General features: G+C 41.7%; 1 protein-coding gene across 1 annotated transcript in view; it reads left to right on the top strand.

Moving 5' to 3' along the window:
- The window catches only part of SRSF4 (serine and arginine rich splicing factor 4), a 34,774-nt gene extending 8,428 nt beyond the window's left edge, over window positions 1-26,346 (top strand). Inside the window, exons 2-6 of the mRNA XM_012439910.2 lie at window positions 12,064-12,206; window positions 13,099-13,211; window positions 18,930-19,144; window positions 22,974-23,063; window positions 24,829-26,346. Coding sequence (XP_012295333.1) covers window positions 12,064-12,206; window positions 13,099-13,211; window positions 18,930-19,144; window positions 22,974-23,063; window positions 24,829-25,669 — 1,402 coding nt within the window. The 3' untranslated portion in view covers window positions 25,670-26,346. The remainder of the gene's footprint in view (window positions 1-12,063; window positions 12,207-13,098; window positions 13,212-18,929; window positions 19,145-22,973; window positions 23,064-24,828) is intronic.
- Window positions 26,347-26,608: the final 262 nt, after the last annotated feature.

Here is a 26,608-nt window from a genome sequence, read left to right as displayed (position 1 = left end):
TGGCCATATCATGATTTGCCCAACCATCCTCTTAAATTGTCTCCCTTTTTTTTGGTCTCCTAATTCTTGCTATTATAAGTAACCCTGTAATGGTTATTATGTGCATAAAACTTTGTGTTTTTATTATGTCTTAGTACATCCATAAAATAAAATTCATGTGTCACAGTAAGAGTGAACATATTCAAGTCTCTCAGTGCATAAAACCAAATAACTTTCCAGAAAAGCTATACCAGTTACACTTAACACCAGCAGGGTATGAGCATGTTCATGTGATGGCCACCTCACCAGCATGGAGCACCCCTGTTGTTTAAAATGGTTGCTGGCTGGGCACCGTGGCTCATGCCTATAATCCCAGTGTTTTAGGAGGCCAAGGCTGGTGGATCACCTGAGGTCAGGAGTTCGAGACCAGCCTAACCAACATGGTGAAACCCGTCTCTCTTAAAATTAGAAAAATTAGCTAGGCATGGTGGCGGGCTTCTGCAATCCAAGCTACTAGGGAGGCTGAGGCAGGAGAATCGCTTGAACCCGGGAGGTGGAGGTTGCAGTGAGCTGAGATCACGCCATTGCACTCCAGCCTGGGTGACAGAGTGAGACTCTGTCTCAAAAATAGAAAATAACATGCTAATTTACCGAGTGAAAAATAATCAGGAACTTTTTTTAATGAATAATAATGAGAAATAGGACTATGAATTAAGTAGCATTCTATCATTGTTTTATTAGTAATATAACTTGCAAATGTGATTTTTTTCTTTTTTTTCTTTTTTTACCAAAAGTCACTTGTTGAAGTCAACCTATCCTCCCAAAAAAAATGTATTACTTTTTTCCCCCCAAGACATTGGGGAATTTAATTTTTTTCTGTCATTTTGAAAAATCAATGCCAAGAGATGATACTATATTGAGATTTTTGACCAAATGTTACTAGCATAAATTGCCCTGGTTCAAGACCTCCACTCCTTGGTTCTTGGTTCCTTGAGTTTGTGGTATGAATAAACATCATTTGTAATTATTTGACCGAGTAATTTTAAACTCCTATTGTTCAGTTTAATATACTATTTTGTTTCTCCCTTTCTCATTGAAATATATGAATTAAAGGGCCATGAGAAGTATTTGTCCTTTCTTAAAAGATAGGCACAGGATATAGACTGGGTAATAAAATATGGTGCAGGTTTCTAGGATTTTTTTGATTCTTCTAGGTACCCAGAACCCCAAATTGTACTTTGAGCTCCTCAGAAGAAAGGTGCTTCAGGCATCTGAGAGAATACCGTTGAGGTGATATTTATAAATATGTAAGCTAACACTGAAATCTTAAAACTTTTGAAAATATTAATGCATTTGTATGGTTTATTTTTCAACTGAGTATGTCAAAGCGCTTTATAAACAAGTGTTGTCCCTAGTTTGTTCTGATGGGGAAAAAGAGGCATGGGGTGATAAGGTGACTGGCCCAAGGTTACACAGTGAGTTATTTGCAAGTCTGGAAATAGAAGATTTTTAAAATTCACGTATCAGATATACCATGGGCATTGGCTGTCAAAGCTTCCCTGATGCTATTTCCTTTAGTCCTGTCCTTTAGGGACTTGCTTCCAAGGGTGAGAGGGTAGTTCAGGTTTCCTGGCCTGTTCAGCCTTTAGTCTCTGTAGAGGCTTCCAGCAAACTGACAAGTTACTGCCAAAAGTGAGACAGATGGTACTTTTTATGATGTTGTCCTTAGCTGGAGACTTATTGATTCTCCTCTTCGGGCTACTCTTTGAAAAGCTGTAAGATGATATCAGCTTTATCGTGGTTGATTGAGGGAGGATTTGTACCAATAAATGTCTCAGCCGTATTGTCATTCCTTGGGCCATCTGGTCTTCGAGTATTCTGAAGGCAAGGGATTAGATTATGCTCTGAATTCGTATGCTCATAGTTTGAGGAAATGTTTTATCTGACTTTCCTGTTTGTTGAGATGAAAGTCTCCCGGGCAAAAGATTTCTGAACTCCAAAATTTAATGCCTGAAGAAGCACTTGAAAGGCACTTGCTATTATTTCTCCCAGGTCCCCAACCATGGATTTAGGCTTTTATGCCAGAAAGGGGACCTTCATAAACAAAGACCTCCAAGACCTACAGAGAAGAGGAAGTCTGAAAGAGGGAGGTTGAATTCAGCCTTCAGGAATGAAGAGGGCAGAGCAGGATGCTCAGGCAAGGGAGTCAGGAACCACAGACCAGAGCATGGATTTGAAAAGGTTTCATGTAATTGAAATGAAGCTATTGATTCATCCATTTTAAAAGAATTTGAAAAATTTATTAAAATATTCAATTAGTGGCATATTAATAAAAGCATAGGGAGTGGCATCTTTAACCAAAAATGAAAATGAAGAAACTGACTCCAGCCCAGGGACCAGGGGCGATTATGAGGGACATGGTGCCTCATACAGCCAAAATGATCCAGGAGGCATCATCTTTATGAAGCTTTAACACCTGACAACCTGCTCATTGTATTGTTGAAGAGGTAAGTATGTACTGGTTTTGTTTGTAGCTTTGGTGTGGAATCAGGTAGTGGTGTCTGCAGAGTGTAAACCTTTATTTCATTAAGTAGGAATAACAAATACGGTAATTCTGTTTTAAATCCCAAGAGTTTAATTCTAAATTGGCAATGTGACTTTCATCTCTCAAATTTTTTGAAATCATTTTTAATTGTGGTTGAATCTTCATGAACTTTTAGTGTGTCATCAGGGAATAGTTGATCCCCCTTTTTTTGAAACCTTTTATTTTTCATTTATCTTTAGTGTTGATAAGTGTCAGAAAATTGAAATGGACACAGATGATTGTATCTGCCCTCCCTTTGAGGAAAGCCATGTTGACTTTAATATATCAAAAGAGTAAGTTTAGTTATGATTGGATTGGGTAATGATAGTTTGATCCACGCACTATTTGTAGTGTAAAAGTGAAATACCTTAGCTGACTTAGTTCATTTTTGAAAGTTTTGGATAGTTGAAACAAAGTTGGCCAGTAGGCTCATAGAGCAGTTACAAAGTAAGACTAAATTCATATTTGATACAGATTCCTCTCTACCTCCCATTCTGGGGGGATTTAGTTTTACTGTTAGGTTTTTAGGATAATGATTGTTCTATTTTCCTCACCCCACTATATGAATATATATTCTGTTAGAGATGAGCGGTTATCTGCAATGTGGACTCAGTACCATGGGCTTGAGTTTGTTATTTCATCATTAGAGGCTTTTTCCAACCATTGGTTTACTTTATGAGAAAGGATCATGAGTTTAATTTTCCCACTGATATGTTTGTGTTCTCATTGCCAAAATACAAGTTTCTTAATGATTTGTTACCTTTTTCTATTTTTCTAGACTAGTGTTAAAATTTTGATAGCGTATAGGTTTAGTTCTACTTATAGAGAATAAATGTTCACAATTTACTGGTATTAGCACACATCAGATGCAGAAATGGTATTTTCTTGCCATTTACTATTTCTCATAAGATGCTTATGTTCCTATGGGCATTTGTCTTTTCACACTACAGCACATAATTTGATGAAACTGATTTTCTGTGCAAGAACTTGTGTTTCTCCAACTCTGGTTTTATGGACCACCTCTTTTCATTGGTGTATAGAAGGCAGTTAGGACGTGATGGTAGAATGCAGGTTTTAGGTTACCTGGGTTTGAGAAATCCCAGGTGTTTGGGGTAGCCTTGTCAAGTTACTCAACTGCTCTAAGTTAGTTTCTTGGCCTGTCGGATGACAGTAAACCTCAGAGTTGTGAAAATTAAATGGGTATTATGTGTATAAAGCACTTAGCATAATGCTTTATACATAGTAAAACATTCAAAAATAGAAGTAGTTACTATTGCAAAGAAATTTGAAGAAGAGGCCTAGTGGGCTGGAGTAATCATGTTAATAATAGTTTATAGTTGAAAATTAAATCAGCTCTTAGATGTTTATCATCTGCATAGTACTTTTCTGGTTGCTGCTTGTATAGTTGAAAGCCTGTAAACTTTGTAGTATTCTTTGATTTCTGGCCCATTTCCCCCTTACCATTCACGCTTGTATTTTTTTGGTTCCAGTCACCATTCCTTGCAAAACTAATTAAATAAATTCCTAAATACATAATATTGCCAATATTCATTCACATCCACCACGTCTAGGTCCAACTCTTCATCTTTATGCAAGTCTGATTTTTGCTGAGCCTTAGAACCAAAGACAGACTCCAGGGGTTGATATGGGACCTCCAGAATGGGGATTGCACAGAATAATCTTATTTTTCCTCTATTCTTCTAGTCTGTTATGTTCTGAACCCACACATGTTTTCGGAAGGACCAGATGGCTGACACTGGCTAATGGGAACCAAAAGACGAGTGAAAGTAACCTGGTTGTCACATACCCCCAACTTAGAGGTGCTTCACCCTGCCCCAAGGTCAATTTCTTTTTTCTCTGGAGACTTTACCCCATTATATCAAAAACCTTCACTATAGCCTGACTTATCTGAGGTTAGAGTATCATTAAATCAAGCAGCAGCTACACAGGACCAGGAGAGAAGCATCTGCCTTTAAAATGGAGTAGAAGGCCAGGCATGGTGGCTCACACTTATAATTCTAGCACTTTAGGAGGCTGAGGCAGGTGGATTACCTGAGTTCAGGAGTTCAAGACCACCCTGGGCAACATGGTGAAGCTCTGTCTCTCCTTTAAAAAAAAAAAAAAAATTAGCCAGGCGTGATAATGCAGACCTGTAGTCCCAGCCACTCTGGAGGCTTAGGTACGAGAATCACTTGAGACCAGAGTTGAAGGTTGCAGTGAGCTGAGATCGCGCCACTGCACTCTAGCCTGGGCAACAGACCGAGACTATGTTTTAAAATAAAGAAAAAAGGCAGTGGAACCTTGTGGTTTAGAGCTGGTGTTTTTAGAGTCGTGGGTCTGGGTTCAAATCTAGCTCCTCCACTCAAGAGCTCCTTGACAATGAGCAAGTTGCTTAGCCTCGCAAGCTTCAATTTCTCATTGTAAAATGGGAAGAAGAATAATACATTCTTCACATTTAATAAACGAATGAATGAAACATTATGGATAAATTATTTACTGTGCCAGGCACTGTGCTAAATAGCCAACATATATTAGCCTTTCTTGTTCTTAGTAAAGAGCTCATAATCAAATGAGAAATTAAGCACAAAGGCAAAAACAAGGCTTAAAAAGCTACACAACATAGGCATGTAAAACAAAATTGAATAAAAGTGATAGAGCTAAAGAAAGTCCTAAAATAATTGGAATAGGCAGCTTTCTCAGGCTTCATGAAAGAGGTGATTCTCAAGCATGTGAAAGAAGATTGATCAATTCAACTTGTATAGTCAAGGTGTTCCAAGTTTAGAGAGTGACACAAAGATACTTAGGAGTCATTATAGACCTCTAAACAAAAAATGATTTAGCAGCTGACTTTCCCTGATACAATGCAAAAGACAAGTTGACTAAGTAAAAATAGCTCTAGCCTAGAATTATGTAAATCCAAATGGTAGACAGCAAATGAGAAAACTGCAGAATTTTGGCGATAGACCTAGTGGGTAACCAATAAGCAGTAGTCAGAAGTGATTATAAAGGTGTTGGGAGCAAATTAGATGGTCAAGGGATCCGGAAGAGAGAAATCATGAGGTAGGTTTTCTTCTTTGAAGGTGGGGAAAGATCAAGTGCAGACTGAGCTGTGGCCAACGTTTGCAGACCAGGAATCCACACTAGCTCTAATCAGAGAGCTCTTGGTGTGCGGGAACTGCCAGTTTGCCGACGTGAAAAGAGCCCCAGACTGGGTAATGGTGAGCCCTGAAGTCGCACCCCAGCTCTGCCACTCAGTGAGCACGGGTAAGTCATCCACCTCCTCCGGGTGGCCTTGATGGCCCTCCCTCCTCTGAGACTAAAGAAAGAGAGGCCACAATACCCAGAGCAGCCTCCTTCCTGTCTCAAGAAAGGAAAGGATCTCAGGAACCCATTTCATGTAGCAGCTTTTAGTTGTGGGTTGTAAACAACCCTCTGTTGCTGGGAAAGTCAAATTGCAACCATAATCACTGATCCTGAGCAGTAAATGTGACATTGGTTAATTCTTCTGTGAGGGCCTGATCGCTGGTTCCCTGGAATGTTGCAGACCTTTGGAATCGAGGCAGTTACACTGTTCTCATTCACTAGCTTTTCTCTGAGTTGGCCTCATCTGAGCACTAGAGTTGGTTGCAGAAGTGTCTTTCTACAGTTTGCCAAGCACTTTATGCAGACAGCAAGAATTACCGTTTTTTAGTACTGTCCTATCAGTGTGTCCTAACTTTTTACCTCACAAGACCAGGTTGGCTGAAACATAGGACATCACTGAGTGCTTTGAAAGAAAGCTGTTTGATTCCTATTCACTGAATGCCATTTCTTTCAGGGTAGATTTAAGGGCTTTGCCCTTAAAGTACACAGTGCTACTGACTCTAGATTGAGGGTTCAAGCCACCCCATGGGTTAACTTCAACAGATGAAAATTTTTCCTTGGCTACAGCAACATCCCTAATCCTGACCAGCCATGGAGAGGTTCGGTTCTTACAAGGAAAATGAGTGAATGTGGGAATGGCTCACCACATTGTGAAAACAAAACTCACATCCTGCTGATGGTTGGCTGAGGACTGTCATGTCCACATACAAAGAAAAGCATGTGGCACAGTTTTAGGACAAAGGTGAGCAGAGATCCACCGTGGAAAGGGGCATATTTTCTTATAGAGAGACCATCCAAGGCATGCCCCTCGGTAAGCAGTGTTGGTGGGTGACCGCGGTCACACGCATGGAGGCTTGCTTTCCCCTGCTCCTCATACCCACTCCCTAGCAGTTTCTGGTATTGAGCACCCCCTTAGTCATGCCTTGCCCAGTTAGCCATTGATCAGCCTGTTTCCAGAGCAAGTCATGGGCATCAGTTTGCAGACAGGACTTAGTCTCCCTGTTCAGTGAAGATGTTTGGAAGACAGAAGTGACCCTAAGCCGTTCTGAAAAGGGTTGAGATAAATCCTCTTCAGTAGAACATAACAGAAAAGGGAAGACTTGGTGGTGTTTGGGACCATTAATACAGGCTATTAGGATCAGAGAAAGCATATTTATCAAGGATAAAAACTCAGATGATAATTCTCGCGTGAAGAAATGTGGTTAACATTTCTAAAGTTGAAGTCTTAGAGTACTTTAGTTTTAAAAATATGTCATTCCAGTTCTACCTTTTCCGAATTCTGATTGATAAACTGAGCAGTACACCAGCTGTTGAATGAGGAAGATGAGCACATTGGCAATGGGATTAGGAATGGAGTAAAGTTTAGAGCAGCCCATGTAATTCAATGTGGCTTTTGTTTGTGATATCCAGATACCTGTCTGTACTTGGTAAGAATCATGGTGCCTGCCTTTATTAGAGGGAAAATGACAACAACTTCCCCTCATTCTTTTGACTAGGTTTGTCAGGATTGAATGTGACCAGAGGAAAATAGTTTTGGTAAAGACAACACAGTGCTTGGGATCAAATTTTGTATTTCAGGATGTTTTTTGGATTTGGGAATGTTTGTATTATACTTAATGGTTGAGGATTCCTAAACCGAAAATCCAAAATGTTCTGGTGAGCAAATTTGAGCATCCTGTTGCCACTCAGTAAGTTTCAGATTTTAGAGCATTTCAGATTTTGGATTTTCAGATTCAGAATACTCAAATCTGTTGCGGAGAAACATTGAAGAAAGGAGTTTCTTTTCTTACTTGAAATGTGTTGTATATTGAATAGTGAGGCCATGCTTTTTATCCTTTCATATGCATAAGGGAGAAAGAGTGAAAGGTGTGCATTGAAAGCGTAAGAGGAGGCATATTGCAGGGCTCTTTGTGTTTTCATCAGTCTCTGCTGTGGAGGGTTTTTTTACATTTGTCTTAGATTCTTTCTCCTGAATTTCTGCATCCTATGAATTATTGAAAGATGTTCTTTGTTTTTAATAGAGCAGAAAAGAGAAAGGATGTCTCCTATTAGAATTAGAGAAATTTATCTCTTGGGTTGTTTTGTGAGGCTTATTCACAAGTCACACCAGAGATACATATATACATATGTGTATACACATGCATAGATAAAATAGTGTGTATACACGCATGTGTGTATTTTCTTTTCCTTTTTACTCTGACAGAGGATTCAAAAGGAGATTGCTTTCTGAGAAAAGAGATTTGTTTCACGTTATTTGCTGCAAAGCACAAAGGGAATGTTAAGATTGGCTTTAAAAGGTTCTAGTGTCAGTTACCAGGAAGAGCTTTACTTTGTTGAAGGCACTAGAATTTAATTCAGGAACAGTTAAAGTATATAAATAAACTAAAATTGAAATCCATACGTAAAAGGTATTTCAGATGATAAAAATTAAATTTATCCCTTTTCATCTGTTGGTGTTTGGTGGTACCATCCTAGTCCAGGTGTGTCAAATTTTAGAGTTTAAATTTTCCATTTTTGAAGCCCAGCACAGTGGCATGTGCCTGTAATCCCAGGTACTTGGGAGACTGGAGCCAAAGGATCCCTTGATCCCAGGAGTTCAAGTCCAGCCTGAATAACATTGAGACCTCCGTCTCCATTGTTAAACCAAAAGAACACTAATTTTAACATTTAACCTATCATAGTTTTGATGTTAGTAGAAGCTTTAGAGATATGCCATATACCTTCAAATTTCACAAAAAAACCAAGACACAGAGAAATAAAATGATTTAAATATGCTGTTCAGAGTTTATAGCAGAACCAGGACTAGAACCCAGGCCAGTTCTTGCTTCTTCAGTCTTAATAGTTGGGGAGTTTCAGCCCTGGTGTCAAGCCACAGGTTTGAATGCCAGCTCAGCCAGGTTTTTTTATGCAAGTTATTTAATACTCTGTGCTTGGTTTCTTCATTTGTAAAACAGGAATAATAGTACTTAGCTGAAGGATACTATTAAATACAGTAACATTGCTTAATATAGAGAGATCGTTTAGTCGAGGTTAGGTAATATTTTATTTTTATTATCTAGTCTTCCCATCTTAATTTATTTCTGTCTTACTCACTCTGCTTACTGAATGACATTAAATCATTCTTCAAGTAAAGCAGATTTGGTAGAAACAACCACACTAATCTGCTCTTTGCTTTATTTTCAGAACAAGAGTCCCTATCAGGTATGGTTTGTTGTATGGGAAGATGTTTGTTTTAATCTTCCAAACCCACTCAGCATGTCAGTGGCAGAGAGAAGTGACTGGTGCCTGATTTGATCCTTGAACTGAACTTAGATATTAAAATGTTTCAAATAACTTTTTTCAAAGAATAGTAGCCAAAATTTCTCTGTAAAACAAATTTAATCTCAAGTCAGCTAATTTAATAAATGGTTTGGATACCCCCAAAATAGAGTTACTAAGTGACCCACTTGTTAGAACTTTTTAGAAGTAAATATTAGGGAAGGCTTATAGGGATTTTTCTGTAACATTACCAGTCGTCCCTGTAACTCAAGGAAGTTTTATTGGCAAGCTACACCTTGCTTCAGTCTCAGCTTGCAAAGAAAGATTCATCTGTCTGAACATTAATTTTTATTTTTAAATTATCCTGCCTCTACTGAACAGATTGTCACTGAAAGGTCAGGATAAGTTCTACGTATGAGCCTTGAAACAGGGTGATCTTTGAGACTGGGAGAATGTATTGCCATGTACGTCTGACAGAAGCATCACTTACCATCTGTAGCCACTGGGCTTTCTATTTCAGTTGACCTGCAGAACTTAGGGTGTTGCATTCTGAGACCACCCCCTTTGCCCAGTAGTTGTAACCCTTAACCATTTTGAGGAAAACAGTTGGTATTTTCCTGTGATTTGTTTAATCCTCAGGATTTGGTGGTGTCCTTCTAAGATCACATAAGATCAGCCCTGGTTATTGAACAGTGCTGAGCCAGAGCGTGACTCAAAGGGGAATGGAGGCCATTCCATCGTGCCCAGGCCGAATATCCCTCCTCCGTCTCTGCATGGCGTCAGGCTTCTCACATGATGCCAAAATAGGTGATGCTGTGGACAGAGCAGACTCGGGACTGATCTTGACCAATTGAGGAGGGAACTTTTGTTATTATTATTTGGGATCCATCTAGAGATAAACCAAAGTAGAAAATAGTTGAGTTGGTTTTGTATTTGCCTTAAAAGAAAAATTGTCTCTGAAAAAAGAATAGTATAGTTTTCCTAATGAACATTCTATCTAAGAAAGGAAAAAGCAGCTGCATTATATTATCTATTATAGATTCTTAGTGACTGTAAAGCACTTTTGAACATAGTAAAAGTCAGTGATTTGGAGAGGCTTTACTTGCCTTGTCTAATATAACAGCATGTTCAAAATTATTAAGCTGCTCAGCAATTCTGGCCTATGGAAGCGTGAAACTGTTTTAAAGGCTTCACAGATCATAAATTGAGCCAGGTGGCTTCTGAATTTTGTGTTACTGCAAGACACTTCCTGTTAAATAACCGGGTGTGTCTGTGTTTTTTTTTTTTTAATGAAGTTGAGATTCAGTGCCATTCAGACATTTCAGCATAAAGAGCCCTCAAACGTTGTTACCAACACACTGTAACTTACCACATTGTCACCTTCAGAGGCTATATGAAAGGAACTCTCTAGTAAAGGAAAAATTCAGCAATTCTGAATTTTCTCACTTATTTAATATGTTATTGAGTACTTATTTAATATGTTATTGAATGTATGTTATTACATTCTAAAGAAACTGGAGGCTGCGTGCAGTGGCTCACGCCTATAATCCTAGCAGTTTGGGAGGCCCAGGTGAGCAAATCACCTGAGGTCAAGAGTTTGAGACCAACCTGGCCAACATGGCAAAACCCTGTCTCTACTAGAAATACAAAAATTAGCCAGGCATGGTGGCACACACCTGTAATCCCAGCTACATGGGAGGCTGAGGCAGGAGAATCACTTGAACCCAGAAGCCAAAGGTTGCAGTGAGCTGAGATTGTGCCACTGCACTCCAGCCTGGGTGACAGAGTGAGACTCCGTCTCAAAAAATTAATTTTTTAAACAAACAAACTGGAATCATTTTTTGTCAGCAGGCTGGGTGACCCTCTGACAAGTATTGTAACCTGTTTGTAGTGTCAGTGTGTTTAAATGCAGAGGAACACTAGTCAGTGTTGCCCGTGTATACACAGCCTTATTGGAGTTTTAAAAAAATTGCTTGTAACTTTCCTTTCTTGTTAGTTATGATCAATAAGATGGTTTTCATTTTAAAATATAGGCAATGGTCACAAAGCTGGATTTTTCACAGCTATGTCAGACCAAACTAAATATTTTTTGATAACATAACTTATAGGCCATTTGTATATTTTACGCTTTGGTTTTATAAATTGTACTCTTTAATAGGCATTAATAATAGGATGGGGGGTTTCTTTAGGATATATGTTAAACCAACAAACCTCTTGGCTAGAAAAGACGTAGCAGTTAAAGAAGTTTGCATGAGGTGTATACAGATTTCAGAGAATTCCAGCCTATCTAAAACTTCATGGAAATGAATTTGGAATCTTACTGGGAAGCAAATAGCTCCTTTTCACTGATAAGTTTTAGAGTAGTTAATTGGCATGTGACAGATTTGTTTACATAGAGGAACAGGAACCTTAAAAAAAAGTTTCTTTCTTCCACATGATTTAACATTTATTACCCAGTGCCTGAATGTAGATCTAATTGTTCTCTAAGATACTACTTTTAAAGCTAAAAAAGATGAGTTTTATGTGATGTTTGAAAGAGCATTATATATCTTGTAGCGTTATATGTTTTGGATTCTTATACCAAGCATCCCCATCTTTGCAGTTGCCACCAACTACTTGGGAAACAAAAGAAGTGTCCTGTGTGTGTAGCCAGCCTCCTCCTAGAAAGATAGGAGTCTACTTTGAGAAGTCTCCCTACCTCCTTAGTGCCTGTTGGCACAAAGCAAAGTGGTTTCACCTAAAGAGAAGAGAAAGCCAATCCTTAGTTTGCAAAATCCACCTAACCTTTGCTAAGCATGAACCTCATTGCTTTCTCTTTAATGTTAATGAAGCTGAATGTCAAAATGGTGCCAACCAGGATTTTGTTTGTTCTCTTCTAGATATGGTTTTGTGGAGTTTGATGATCTGCGTGATGCAGATGATGCTGTTTATGAACTGAATGGCAAAGACCTTTGTGGTGAGCGAGTAATTGTTGAGCATGCCCGCGGCCCACGGCGAGATGGCAGTTACGGTTCTGGACGCAGTAAGCATTCAAAGGGCATACTTGTATCAGTAACATGCTTTTATTATTAAATGCTAGTTTTTTAAAGTAATTCACTGTTATTACATTTTAATGTATTGATGTTTAAGCTGTTTGTTTTATAAATTATGTATCTTTATAAATGTAGAATTGCAAATAAACATCTTTGATAATGTTTAATTTTAATTAAATTAATGACAATTTCTTGTTTATAATACTTTATGAATATGTTTAATGATATGTGTTTGTGTTGTTTTTTTTTCTCTGCAATGCAATTGTTTAACATAGATTTAACAAAGACCTCAATGTTTTAATTAAAAGAATCCTTTGAGGCTAAGATGACTGCCTGTTCCATTTGCTGACCTTGGGTTACCTTTCCATGCGTGGCTCTTTGAACCATTGTGGCCCTTGGCTGACCAAAAACAGGAAGCCATGTGACGACCGCAACCTTTCCCCATTAGACCTGGGTGGTGAGGATCCCAAGGGTTAGAGACAGATGAGATTAAACTGAAATAGGTGCCTGAAAATCTTTTTTTCATATAAAATATTCACAAAATTTTTAATCACTGTGAGTAACACTAGTAACTGATTTAGTAATTTGGTTACTTATTTCTAAATTGTTAAATTGTTAATAGTTTTTAATTTATGCATGTTAATCTTAAATATAAATATTAATGAATATGTATACTTACAACTTAGATTAAATTAAACGTGTATATTTAGCTGATTGCTTCTGTAAAAATCTATTTTAGAATTAAGGGTGGGAATAGAGTTAAAACTATGTGCTATTGTTTGGGGCTGGAGTAAGTAATATATTTAAGAGGGGATATGTGCTGTGTCTTCTTTTTTCCTTTTCCTCCACTGAAATAATCTTATTTATTTAAACCTTCCAAAGGTGGATATGGTTATAGAAGAAGTGGCCGAGATAAATATGGCCCTCCTACTCGCACAGAGTACAGGCTTATTGTGGAGAATTTGTCAAGTCGGTGCAGCTGGCAAGACCTAAAGGTTTGGACCCCATTAACCTTTTGGGTGAGGTTGGGCAAGAGTTAAAGTTGGGAAACAGGTAGATTTGTGCAGGCCCAGGCATACACAAAATATAATAGTCTTATATGTTTGAAAGCCTTCACAGAGCTGGAAATAATTAAAGCTTCCATATGAGTCCAGAAAACATCAGAATTGCACTCCTACTGTACATTGTGGGACCATCATTCTAAGGAGAAATCTGTGAGATTGTTTCATTTTGTTTTGAGACACTGTTTTGCTCTATTGCCCAGTCTGGAGTGCAGTGGCACAATCATGGTTCACTGCAGCCTCGAACTCTGAGGCTCAAGCAGTTGTCTGGCCTCGGCCTCCTGAGAGGCAAGGTCTACAGGCATGTGCCACCATGCCTAGCTAATTTTTTAAATTTTTTGTAGAGATTGGTTGTCACTATGTTATGTTACCCAGACTGGTCTCGAACTCCTGGCCTCAAGTGATCCTCCTGCCTCTCAGCCTCCCAGAGTGCTGATATGACAGACACGTGGCCCAAATCTGTTATATGCAATTTTCCTCTCTAAAGAATGTTTTAAACCCCGTGTCTACTTAAAAAGATACAAAAATTAGCCCAGCATGGTGGTGAACGCCTGTAATCCCAGCTACTTGGTAGGCTGAGGGAGGAGAATCGCTTGAACCCCCCAGAGGTGGAGGTGGTAGTGAGCCAAGATCATGCCACTGTACTCCAGCCTGGGCAACAGAGCAAGACTCTGTCACCAAAAAAAAAGTTAAAAGAAGGTGCTGGTGTAGCTACTCACCAGTCAGTAAAATAGAAAGGTTGGAACCACCAGTGTTTCCTGCAGCATTTGCTGTAACATGCAAATTCATGTCAGCTTCAATGTGTGTCCTTACTGGTGAAAACTGACAATCTGACCAATGTTCTCTCATAAGGTTTTTGATGGAATATTTGTCCTGAAAGAGTTTTGGTGTCAAAAATCAAGATTCAGTGCTGATATTGGCCATCCAGTGTACTGACTCCAGTTCTGTTGTTTTTTTGGGGGTGGCGGAATGGAGTCTCACCCTTTCACTCAGGTTGGAGTGCAGTGGCACCATCGCAGCTCACTGCAGCCTCTGCCTCCCAGGTTCAAGTGGTCCTCCTACCTCAGCCTCCCGAGTAGCTGGGATTACAGGTGTATGCCACCATGCCCGGCTAATGTTTTTTTCTTTATATATTTTTCTTTATTTCTTTTTCTCTTCTTTTTTTTTCCACTCCCTGCCCCTGATTTTTGTATTTTAGTAGAGACAGGGTTTTACCATGTTGGCCAGTCTGTCTCGAACTCCTGACCACAAGTGATTCACCCACGTCAGCATCCCAAAGTGCTGGGATTACAGGTATGAGGCACTGCACCTGGCCCCATTTTTTGACAAAATGTTTTTAATCTCAATAAGGAAGAAATATTTACTAAGTAGGATCATAACCTGAATGGTCTTAGGAGGATATATGAAATGGGTGTTGTTTTCTGCCTCCCTTCTCACTTTTTTTGATCGTATTTAAACAATTCATCTCTAGCAAAGTGAGTGAGTGTATTTAGGTTCAGTAAAGAATAGTTAGGAATCCTTTACATTTGTGTAGTTTTAATTTAAAGCACTTCTTTTTTTTTTTTTTTTTTCCCCTTTTTAAAATTTGTTCCCAACAACCTTCAAATAATAGATGAACAGATGCAGAAGAGCTGGGACTAGGACTCCTGACTCCGAGTCTGCTGTTTGTTCGGGTGTATTGTACATATTGTCGGCATCGTAGCAGACCTTTACTGAATGTCTGCCAGCAAGATTGTGCTTGCTGGGGGAATGACTCCAGTATTCTGAGAGCTAGAAATTGAACTATGGTAAAAACTGGGAAGCTATTCTCCCCATGAGTAGAATACTAAACTCATTGACATTAAATGTAGTATTAAGTTAACTTCTTAGAAAACCTCTTAATTTTTTTGTTAAAACAGAGCTTAGTTCCCATCCTTAGTTAACACACTTCTGTACCTTCTGGCAGTTCCAGTCTAAGAAAACGAGAGTTATAGATAATAAAGCAGATTTCCTAGCTCTGAAGCTGGCCAGCTTGGATAGAATCCTGGCTCTGCCACTAAGATCACTTATGTGACCCTAAGCAAGTTACTTATGTCTTATGCCTCATATTCCTCAACTATAAAATAGGGTTAATACTAATTTCTGCTCAAGGTTATTGAGAGAATTTAGTGAACTTTTATATAAAAAGCTTAGGACAGCTTCTGGCACAACGCGTGTTAGCTGTTTATCAGGGAACTGCAAAAAGAAAACAAATTAGGGGATAGTTTAAAAAATAAATTTCTTGGGCCGGGCCCTGTGGCTCACGCCTGTAATGCTAACACTTTGGGAGGCTGAGGTGGGCAGATCACCTGAGGTCGGGAGTTCGAGAACAGCCTCACCAACATGGAGAAAGCCCGTCTCCACTGAAAATACAAAATTAGCCGGGTGTGGTGGTGAATTCCTGTAATCCCAACTACTCGGGAGGCTGAGACAGGAGAATCACTTGAACTCAGGAGGCAGAGATTGTGGTGAGCTGAGATCACGCCATTGCACTCCAGTCTGGGCAACAAGCATGCAAGCCTCCATTTCAAAAACAAAAATAGATTTTTAAAAATAAATTTCTTGCCTTTTGTTTTTTCCCAGAGTCTCGCTCTGTCACCCTGACTGGAGTGCAGTGGCATGATCATGGCTCACTGCAACCTCTGCCTCCCAGGTTTAAGCGATCCTCCTGCCTCAGCCTCCCTAGTAGCTGGGACTACAAGCGCACGCCACCACACGCAGCTAATCTTTTGTATTTTTAGTAGAGACAGGGTTTCACCATGTTGGCCAGGATAGTCTCTAACCCGTGGTTTTTTGTTTTTATTTATTTATTTAATTTATTTTGAGACAGAGTTTTGCTCCTGGTACCCAGGCTGGAGTGCAGTGGCATGATCTCAACTCACTGCTGCCTCAGCCTCCTGAGTAGCTGGGATTATGGGTATGTGCCACCACGCCTGGCTAATTTTGTATTTTTAGTAGAGACAGGATTTCTCTATGTTGGTCAGGCTGGTCTCGAACTCCTGACCTCAGGTGATCGCCCACCTCGGCGTCCCAAAGTGTTGGGATTACAGTCGTGAGCCACCGTGCCCAGCCCAAAAATAAATTTCTAATGCCCAGTGATGGTAGCGTTGAGATGCAGATTACATGTTAGTGTGCCATTCGTGGCATTGAGAATTGGTAGTGTGGCCCATAGTGTGGAGTAGTGTTAAGAAGTCAGTTTCTGGGCTGGGTGCAGTGGCTCACGCCTGTAATCCCAGCACTTTTGAGAGGCCTAGGCGGGCAGATCACCCCCAAGGTCAGGGAGTTGGAGACCAGCCTAACCAACATGGAGAAACCCCGTCTCTACAAAATTAGCCAAGTGTGGCATATGCCTGTAATCCCAGCTACTCGGGAAGCTGAGGTAGGAGAATCCCAGAACCTGGGAGATGGAGGTTGCGGTGAGCCAGGTGAGCCGAGGTCACGCCATTGCACTCCAGCCTGGGCAACAAGAGTGAAACTTGGTCTCAACAAAAAGACTTCGGTTTCTGGCATTCTACTGCTTATTTTCAGACCTGGCTCATTTCACCAATTGCCTAAATGACCTTGAGTAATTTACTCAACATCTCTTTTTTTTTTTTTTTTGAGACGGAGTTTCGCTCTCGTTACCCAGGCTGGAGCGCAATGGCGCGATCTCGGCTCACCGCAACCTCCGCCTCCTGGGTTCAGGCAATTCTCCTGCCTCAGCCTCCTGGGTAGCTGGGATTACAGGCACGCGCCACCATGCCCAGCTAATTCTTTGTATTTTTAGTAGAGACGGGGTTTCACCATGTTGACCAGGATGGTCTCGATCTCTTGACCTCATGATCCACCCGCCTCGGCCTCCCAAAGTGCTGGGATTACAGGCTTGAGCCACCGCGCCCGGCCAACATCTCTTAATTTTATTAACATCTCTTGTACTTTTCATGTCTGTAAAATGAGGGTGATGATTGTATCTACTTCATGTGGTTATTACTAGGACTAAATTTATTAAAATACACCTATCATACAATAACCTTTTGTCAGCTGCTATTATTATTAATTTGAAAGTATGGCAGTATAAAACAAATGTACTGACACTCTGCATGCCCTATAAGCAGTTACCATGTATCTCAACTTGCCAGGGCAGTCCCAGTCTTGGCCTATGAATAGCATCCTTATTTCGTCTCAAATGTATTACAACTGGAATGGCTCCCTGCTTTTTGCCCAGAATCCCTACTCCTGCAAATAATTGAATTGAATAAAGAAATTTTTGTACCAGAGATATTCTTTGCTAGATTATGAATATCAAAAGACTGTATAGAACCTAAATATCTCAATTGGTAAATCCTCAGAAAAAGTGTTAGGCACACTAATTATGAAAACTGTGTAAAGACATATAAGCATATTTATGATGCAAAGAGATCGTAAAAATGGTATGTATTCAGTGTCACTTTGTAAAATACAGGAAGGTAATATACAGAAACTGTATTAAAATTTATATATTCGTTTAACAGATAACTATTGAGTGTATATTATATATAAGAAATGGGCCAGGCACAGTGGCTCACACCTGTAATCCCCACACTTTGAGATGCCAAGGCAGACAGATTACCTGAGGTCAGGATTTCAAGACCAGTCTGGCCAACATGGTGAAACCCCATCTCTACTAAAAATACAAAAATTAGCCAGGTGTGGTGGTGGGCACCTGTAACCCCAGCTAATTGGTAGGCTGAAGCACAAGAATCACTTGAACCCAGGAGGCAGAGGTTGCAATGAGCCAAGATCACACCACTGCACTCCAGTGCCTGGGCGACAGAGCAAGACTGTCTCAAAAAAAAAAAAAAAAAAAAAATTTTTAATTTATTTTTATTTTTTAGGAAACGATAGCTAGCTAAAAACTTCTAGATTCACACAAAACTTTCTTTGTTTTGAGACAGGATCTTGTTCTGTTTCCCAGGCTAGAGTGTAATGGCCTAATTTTTAAAATTTTTGTAGAGATGGGGTCCACTGTGTTGCTAGGGATGGTCTTGAATTCCTGGGCTCAAGTGATCCTCCCACCTCAGCCTGTGAAAGTGTGGGATTACAGGTGTGAGCCACCAGATTTGTCCCCAAAACTTTATTTGAAGGAACGATTTAATATGTATGTATTATCTCTCCCACCCACCTAATATGCCTGGTGCTTTAAAGAACCTCAGTACATGGGCCAGGTTCCGTAGCTCATGTCTATAATCCCTGCACTTTGGAAGGACAAGGCCAGCAGATTACAAGGTCAGGAGTTTGAGACCAGCCTGTCCAACCTGGTGAAACCCTGTCTCTACTAAAAATACAAAAATTGGCCGGGCATGGTGACGTATACCTGTAATTGAAGCCCCTCGGGAGGCTGAGTCAGGAGAATTGCTTGAACCCAGAAGGCAAAAGCTGCAGTGATCTGAGATTGTGGATTGTGCCACTGCACTCCAGCCTGGGCAAAAGAGCAAGACTCCATCTCAGAAAAAAAGAACCTCAGTGCATGATTGGTGGGTAAATGAAAATATTTAAGAGTAAACTTTATTCTGAGGAATACTGGTATTTCTTAAAGAAAAAGTCACTCAGATGATTGCATTAGATATTTTAGCAAAACATATCCTAATGTAGTCATGCTTTTTTTTTTCTCTTCAGGATTATATGCGTCAGGCAGGAGAAGTGACTTATGCGGATGCTCACAAGGGACGGAAAAATGAAGGGGTGATTGAATTTGTGTCTTATTCTGATATGAAAAGAGCTTTGGAAAAGTTGGATGGAACTGAAGTCAATGGCAGAAAAATCCGATTAGTTGAAGACAAGCCAGGTTCCAGACGACGCCGGTCCTACTCCAGGAGCCGGAGCCATTCAAGGTACTGTTGATGTCTTTTATGTGTTGGAGCTCATCATAAATTCATTAGTGAGCATATAGAGGATTTATTTACATTTTCCTGTTGAGTTCTCAATAACATGATTCCATCTGGTTCAGTAACTTAGAACTTTAAACTGAACATTTATTTGTAAAACTCTTGAACTCTTAGGTCATGAGTACAAATAGAAGTAAAGTCCCTTCTCTTAGAGGGACTCTCTTAGAAGCCTTGCTGTGTACGGTGGCTCACACCTGTAATCCCAGCACTTTGGGAGGCTGAGGCAGGTGGATCATGAGGTCAGGAGTTCAAGACCAGCCTGACCAATATGGTGAAACTCCGTCCATACTAAAAATACAAAAATTAGCTGGGCATGGTGGTGCACACCTATAATCCCAGCTACTAGGGAGGCTGAGGCAGGAGAATCACTTGAACCCAGGAGGCAGAGGTTACTGTGAGCCAAGATTATGCCACTACACTCCAGCTTGGGCAACAGAGCAAGACTCTATCTCAAAAAAAAAAAAAAAAGTCAGAGGCCTTCTTTCACATTTCTTCTTGGGACCCCTAGATACTACCATCGTTGAGGGCACACATGGCAACTTTGTCTTATTTAACACCTGAACAGGCCAAGCACTGGGCTAAGCATTGGAGTGGCATAGTAAAGAAGACAAATGACCAGGCACGGTGGCTCACACCTGTCATCCCAGTACTTTGGGAGGCTGAGGCGGGTAGATCACGTGAGGTCAGGAGTTTGAGACCAGCCTGGCCAACATAGTGAAACCCCATCTCTACTAAAAATAAAAAAAAATGAGCTGGGCATGGTGGCACACACCTGTGTTCCCAGCTACTAGGGAGGCTGAGGCAGGAGAATTGCTCGAACCCAGAAGGCTGAGGTTGCAGTAAGCCGAGATCAAGCCACTGCGCTCCAGCCTGGGCAACAGAGCAAGACTCCGTCTCAAAAAAACAGACAAGTGTCCCTACCCTCCTGAAACTTGGTCTAGTGGAAAAGATGAGTATTGAATCAGCAGTGCCATTGTGACGGGAAAATGCACACAGCACAAGTAGTCTGGAGAGTTGGCAACAGCTTCCCTAAGGACGTGTTACAGAACTGAGTCCTAATGGATAAGCCAGAGATGGTGAGCAGAGAGAGAAAATGCCTTTCTATCTAGCAGAGAGAAGGGTGCTTTTAAAGGCCTGGGGTGGGGGGAGCGGGAGAAAGTTTTCCGGAGTAGAGAAGCTAATACAGAGAAGTAAAGGGAGGAGAGTGGCTTGAGATAAGGCAGAGAAGGACCAGATACACTGATCATTGGGCCAGAGCAAGAATGGAAGAGTGATGAGAAGTCATTGGAGACTTTTCCGGTTTTGTTGTTAGTTCTTTTAACTTTTTATTATGGAAAATTTGAAATTTATGTATGAAAATTGGAGAACTCTAAATCACTCCTCCAGCTTCAGTAGTTTTTATTTTGCCAGTCTTGTTTCATCACCCCCTCCTGCTGCATTGTTCTAAGGCAAGTCTAGACATCCTATCATTCCACCTGCAACTTCTTCAGTATATAACTCTAATACTTGAAATGAAACCATGATGATATTATAGCTAGCAAAATTAGCAGTAACTCCATACTATTATTTAATTCCAGTTTGTATTCCAATTTTTCAGTTGTTTGTTTCTTTATTTGTTTTAGAAATGGAGTCTTGCTATGTTACCCAGGCTGGTCTTGAACTCCTGGGTTCAAGCGATCCTCCCACCTCAGCCTCCCAAAGTGCTGGGATGACCAGCCTCAGTTGTCTTAATTAGATATTTTTGCAGTTTGTTTCTTCAAACATGTAAGTTGAAAGAATAATGATTACCTGTATACCCTCCTCTGGCCTTAACAAATAGCATTTTACCTTTTCTCTCTTTGTATTTATGTATTTATACAGGCACACTATACATTTATTTGCTGTAGCATTTGAAAGTAAGTTGTAGAAATTATGATACTTTGCCCCTAAATACTTCAGCATGTGTCTCCCAGAATGAGAATAACTACAGTTCTGCTTTTTCACTTAAGAACATTAATAGTAATTCCATCAGATTACTAAATGTCCAGGCCATATTCATGTTTCCCTAGTTACTCCATGGTTGTCTTTATAGCTTGGTTTTTTCTTTACCAGGTTCTAATTCAGTCGTACAGTACAAGGAACTTTTAGTAGTAAAACCTAATGTAGTCATGCCTTTAGTCTGGAGCAGTTCCCTTAATGACATTTATTTTTCTTAGGTTTGGGTTTTTTTGTTTGTTTTTTTGAGACAGACTCTTGCTCTATCGCCCAGGCTTGAGTGCAGTGGTGTGATCTCGGCTCACTGCAGCCTCTCTATCCCTGGTTCAAGCTATTCTTCTGCCTCAGCCTCCCAAGTAGCTGGGATTACAGGCGTGAGCCACCGCACCTGGCATATTTTTCTTAGTTTTTTAATACTATCTCACATTCTGCATTTATCTGTTTCTTCTTGGTATCATTGAACTTTTATCCCAGAACTTCCTGTATGCTGGAAGTTAGGTCTGGAGAGGTGTGATTGAGATGCAGATTAAACATTTGTAGCAAGAATACTTCATGGGTGATGGTGCCTGGGCAGCTTTGAAAGTTTCCCTATTTCTGTCATGATGAGGTGGTCTAAGCCCATCTTGTACACTTCCTACTCTACGCCTGGAATCAGTCATTTCCCCAAGGAGTCCTGGTTGGTAGAAAATATAGTCTAGATGCATTTAAATTTTTTAAAGCTTGGAGTGTCTGTCTCTTTAAAATAGCTCTCGTCAGCCGGGCACGGTGGCTCAAGCCTGTAATCCCAGCACTTTGGGAGGCTGAGGCGGGTGGATCACGAGGTCAAGAGATCAAGACCATCCTGGTCAACATGGTGAAACCCTGTCTCTACTAATACAAAAAATTAGCTGGGCATGGTGGTGCGTGCCTGTAATCCCAGCTACTCAGGAGGCTGAGGCAGGAGAATTGCCTGAACCCAGGAGGCGGAGGTTGCGGTGAGCCGAGATCGCACCATTGCACTCCAGCCTGGGTAACAAGAGCGAAACTCCGTCTCAGGAAAAAAAAAAAAAAAAAATAGCTCTCGTCACAGTGAAATGAATAGATCATGAAGGGGAAAAGTGTTATGGAACAAGGGGAGAGATGATGGTGGCTTGCCCAGGGAGGCAGCAGCAGAGGTGGACAGACGGGAGATCAGGAGGCATGATCGTCAGTGTGTAAGGGGAAAGTTGGAGGAGTCGAGAATGGCTGTGATTTCTGTTATGAGGAACCATATGAATAGCAGTGGCATCAACGCACATAAGAAATCCAGCCAAAGGAGCAGGTATGGGGGGGCACAGGTAGAATTTCAAGAGCTGATAAGAGGTTCAGGTGAACCGTCCAGATGAAAGGTTTGCTGGTTACTTCACCTGTGGATCTAGAACCCAGGAGAGTTTGTGCCGGGACACAGCCAGTGCTATATATATTTGATTGAAAAAATATCTTGGCTGGGCACAGTGCCTCATGCCTGTAATCCCAGCACTTTGAGAGGCCAAGGCAGGGGGATCACCTGAGATCAGAAGTTTGGAGAAAGCCCATCTCTACTAAAAATATAAAATTAGCTGGGCGTGGTGGTGCGTGCCTGTAATCCCAGCTGCTCGGGAGGCTGAGGCAGGAGAATCACTTGAACCCAGGAGGCAGAGGTTGCGGTAAGCTAAGATCACACCATTGCACTCCAGCCTGGGCAACAAGAGCGAAACTCCATCTCAAAAAAAAAAAAATCATGATTGATGCTCATCAGCTAGCCTCTTGTCAGCAAGTATTAAAAAATATTTTCTCCCTCTAGGTCTCGCTCTCGAAGCAGACATTCCCGTAAGAGCAGAAGCCGAAGTGGAAGCAGCAAAAGCAGTCATTCTAAGAGTAGATCCCGGTCCAGGTACGTCTTCCGTGGTATACGTGGAGGTGGTCAGCAGGGAATGCCTGTACCTTGTCTTTTTTTTTTTTTTCCCCAAAGAAACAGAGTCTCACTCTGTCACCTAAGCTGGAGTACAGTGGTACAGTGATGGCTCACCGTAGCCTCACCCCACTGGGCTCAAGCAAGGCTCCACCTCAGCCTCCCAAGTAGTTGGGACTATAGGCACATACCACCACACCCAACTGATTTTTTAATTTTTTTTTTTTTTTTTTTTTTAAAGATGGGGTTTCACCTTGTTGGTCAGGGTGGTTTCGAACTCCTGACCTCAGATGATCCACCCACCTCGGCCTCCCAAAGTGCTGGGATTATAGGCGTGAGCCACCATGCCCGGCCTAATTTTTAAATTTTTTGTGGAGACAGGATATCACTGTGTTGCCCAGGCTGATCTTAAACTTGTGACCTCAGCTGGACATGGTGGCTCACACCCGTAATCCCAGTACTTTGGGAGACCAAGGTGGGCAGATCACCTGAGGGTGGGAGTTCGAGACTAACCTGACCAACATGGAAAAACCCTGTCTCTAATAAAAAATACAAAATTTAGCTGGGCGTGGTGGCAGATGCCTGTAGTCCCAGCTACTCAGGAGGCTGAAATGAGAGAATCACTTAAACCTGGGAGGTGAACTCGTGACCTCAGATAGTCCTCTAAGACTACTGCAATTACAGACATGACCCACTGTGCCCAGCCTGACTTAGATTTTAATCATGTGACCAGTCTTCCTTCATTCCTTCACTCCTGCTTTTCCAGCTTTGGTTGTTTTTGAGATGGAATCTTACTCTGTCACCTAGGCTGGAGTGCAATGGCACAATATCGGCTTACTGCAGCTTCCGCCTCCCAGGTAGCTTCGGATTACAGGCAGCCACCACTACCCTCGGCTAATTTTTTTTATTTTTAGTAGAGGCAGGGTTTCACCACGTTGGTCAGGCTTGTCTCAAACTCCCTTCTTCAGGTGATCCACCTGCCTCGGTCTCCCAAAGTGCTGATATTACAGGCTGGAGTTCAGTGGTGCAATCTCAGCTCACTGCAACCTCTGCCTCCTGGATTGAAGAGATTCTCCTGCCTCAGCCTCTGAATAGGTGGGATTACAGGCACACATCACCACACCCGGCTAATTTTTTTTATTTAGTAGAGACGGGGTTTCACCATGTTGCCCAGGCTGATCTCAAACTCCTGACCTTGTGATCCTCCCACCTCGGTCTCCCAAAGTGCTGGGATTGCAGGTGTGAGCCCCATGCTCAGCCAGTTTTTCCAGCTTCTGATTGGCATTGTGGGAGTTCAAAAAGAAATCCTGGGCCGGGCGCGGTGGCTCACGCCTGTAATCCCAGCACTTTGGGAGGCCGAGGCGGGTGGATCACGAGGTCAAGAGATCGAGACCATCCTGGTCAACACGGTGAAACCCCATCTCTACTGAAAATACAAAAAATTAGCTGGGCATGGTGGCGCGTGCCTGTAATCCCAGCTACTCAGGAGGCTGAGGCAGGAGAATTGCCTGAACCCGGGAGGCGGAGGTTGCGGTGAGCCGAGATCGCGCCATTGCACTCCAGCCTGGGTAACAAGAGTGAAACTCCGTCTCAAAAAAAAAAAAAAAGAAAGAAAAGAAATCCTTAGTTGGTGCCATCCATGCCTTATATGGGGGGGTGTAACTCTACACATAGGTCCTTTGGTCTTTTTATCTCCAGATCAGCATGAAGTCACATGTGACTCAAATATTGTCCCATGTCTCCTCAGGTCGGGCTCCCACTCCCGGAGCAAGAGCCGGAGCCGAAGCCAGAGTCGGAGCCGGAGCAAGAAGGAGAAAAGCAGGAGCCCCAGTAAGGACAAGAGCCGCAGCCGCAGTCGCAGCGTTGGCAAGAGCCGAAGCAAAAGCAAAGACCAAGCTGAAGAGAAGATCCAAAACAATGACAATGCTGGGAAACCTAAGAGCCGGAGTCCTAGCAGGCATAAAAGTAAGAGCAAAAGTCGGAGCAGGAGTCAGGAGAGGAGAGTGGAGGAGGAGAAGCGAGGGAGTATGAGCAGGGGCAGGAGCCAGGAGGAGGGCAGGGGCCAGGAGAAGAGCCTCCGCCAGAGCCGGAGCCGGAGCAGGAGCAAAGGGGGTAGCAGGAGCCGGAGTAGGAGCCACAGCAAGAGCAAGGACAAGAGGAAGGGCAGGAAGAGAAGCAGGGAGGAGAGCCACAGCCGCAGCCGCAGCCGCAGCCACAGCAAGAGTGAGAGGAGCAGAAAGCGAGGCAGCAAGCGAGACAGCAAGACGGGCAGCAGCAAAAAGAAGAAGAAGGAAGACACTGACCGCTCGCAGTCCAGATCGCCGTCCCGCTCTGTTTCAAAGGAGCGGGACCATGCCAAGTCTGAATCCAGCCAGAGGGAAGGCCGAGGGGAGAGTGAGAATGCTGGCACCAATCAGGAGACCCGGTCCAGGTCGAGATCCAATTCCAAATCGAAGCCAAACCTTCCATCAGAATCACGCTCCAGATCAAAGTCAGCTTCAAAAACCCGATCTCGGTCCAAGTCTCGATCCAGGTCTGCTTCCAGATCACCCTCCCGATCTAGATCTAGGTCCCACTCAAGGTCCTAACTGGCTATGACCACAGCTGGAACTACCCGAGGAGTCTTTTGTACATGTTTGGTAGCCGTAGCACAAGTGATTGGAGTAAAACATGTCACTGCTGTACATTTTTAACTCCCCTAATGGTGTGTCTATAATTGTTAAATCTAAGTGCTTCCTCTCAGTAAAGCCTCCTGGCACCAGGCCTTCCTGCTCGACTGAAAAAAAAAAAAAAAAAATTCTCTTTTCAAAATCCCCTTTTACTCATGGCCCACAGTAGAATATCCAAAACGCCTTGGCTTTCAGGCCTGGCCTTTCCTACAGGGAGCTCAGTAACCTGGACGGCTCTAAGGCTGGAATGACCACATAGGTAGGTATGGTGAGTTCAACCATTTTTGCTCTTGAATTGATGCCCTTCGATGTATGCCATTTAGTGAAAGTGCTAAGTCTTAAGTTTCCTACCACTTTGGTTTCATATTTTTGGACTTAACAAAGTTGTGAATAGCACAGTCGAGGAAAATTGATACCTGCAGTAACCCATAGGAAATAAACTGTAGAGTTCCATATTCTGGTATTGTGATTATATTGTTTTATATTAAAAAAGAAAAGAAAAGAATTTTTTTTAATTTTATTTTTCCCCGTCTTGCAAAGTATAGTGACCCCTGTTTCCATTAAATTTGAATAAAGACTATTTTTGCTTGACAAAATTTCATGGTGCTTGAATTGAAGTTGTACTTTCTGATATATCTTGATATGTCTTTTCTTAGCATAAAAAGTTCATGTGTAGGCCAGGCGTGCTAGCTCACGCCTGTAATTTCAGCACTTTGAGAGGCCAAGGCAGGTGGATCACAAGGTCAGAAGTTCGAGACCAGCCTGACCAACATGATGAAACCCCATCTCTAATAAAAATACAAAAATTAGCCAGGCATGTGTTACAGGTGGTGTGTGCCTGTAATCCCAGCTACTCAG

This window comes from Aotus nancymaae, unplaced genomic scaffold, assembly GCF_030222135.1.
Source record: "Aotus nancymaae isolate 86718 unplaced genomic scaffold, 86718_ANA_hifiasm-v0.15.2.pri h1tg000053l, whole genome shotgun sequence".
NCBI classification, from domain to species: domain Eukaryota; kingdom Metazoa; phylum Chordata; class Mammalia; order Primates; family Aotidae; genus Aotus; species Aotus nancymaae.
The sequence above is the reverse complement of the archived record's forward strand: the minus strand, read 5'-3'. Positions and strand labels throughout refer to the sequence as shown.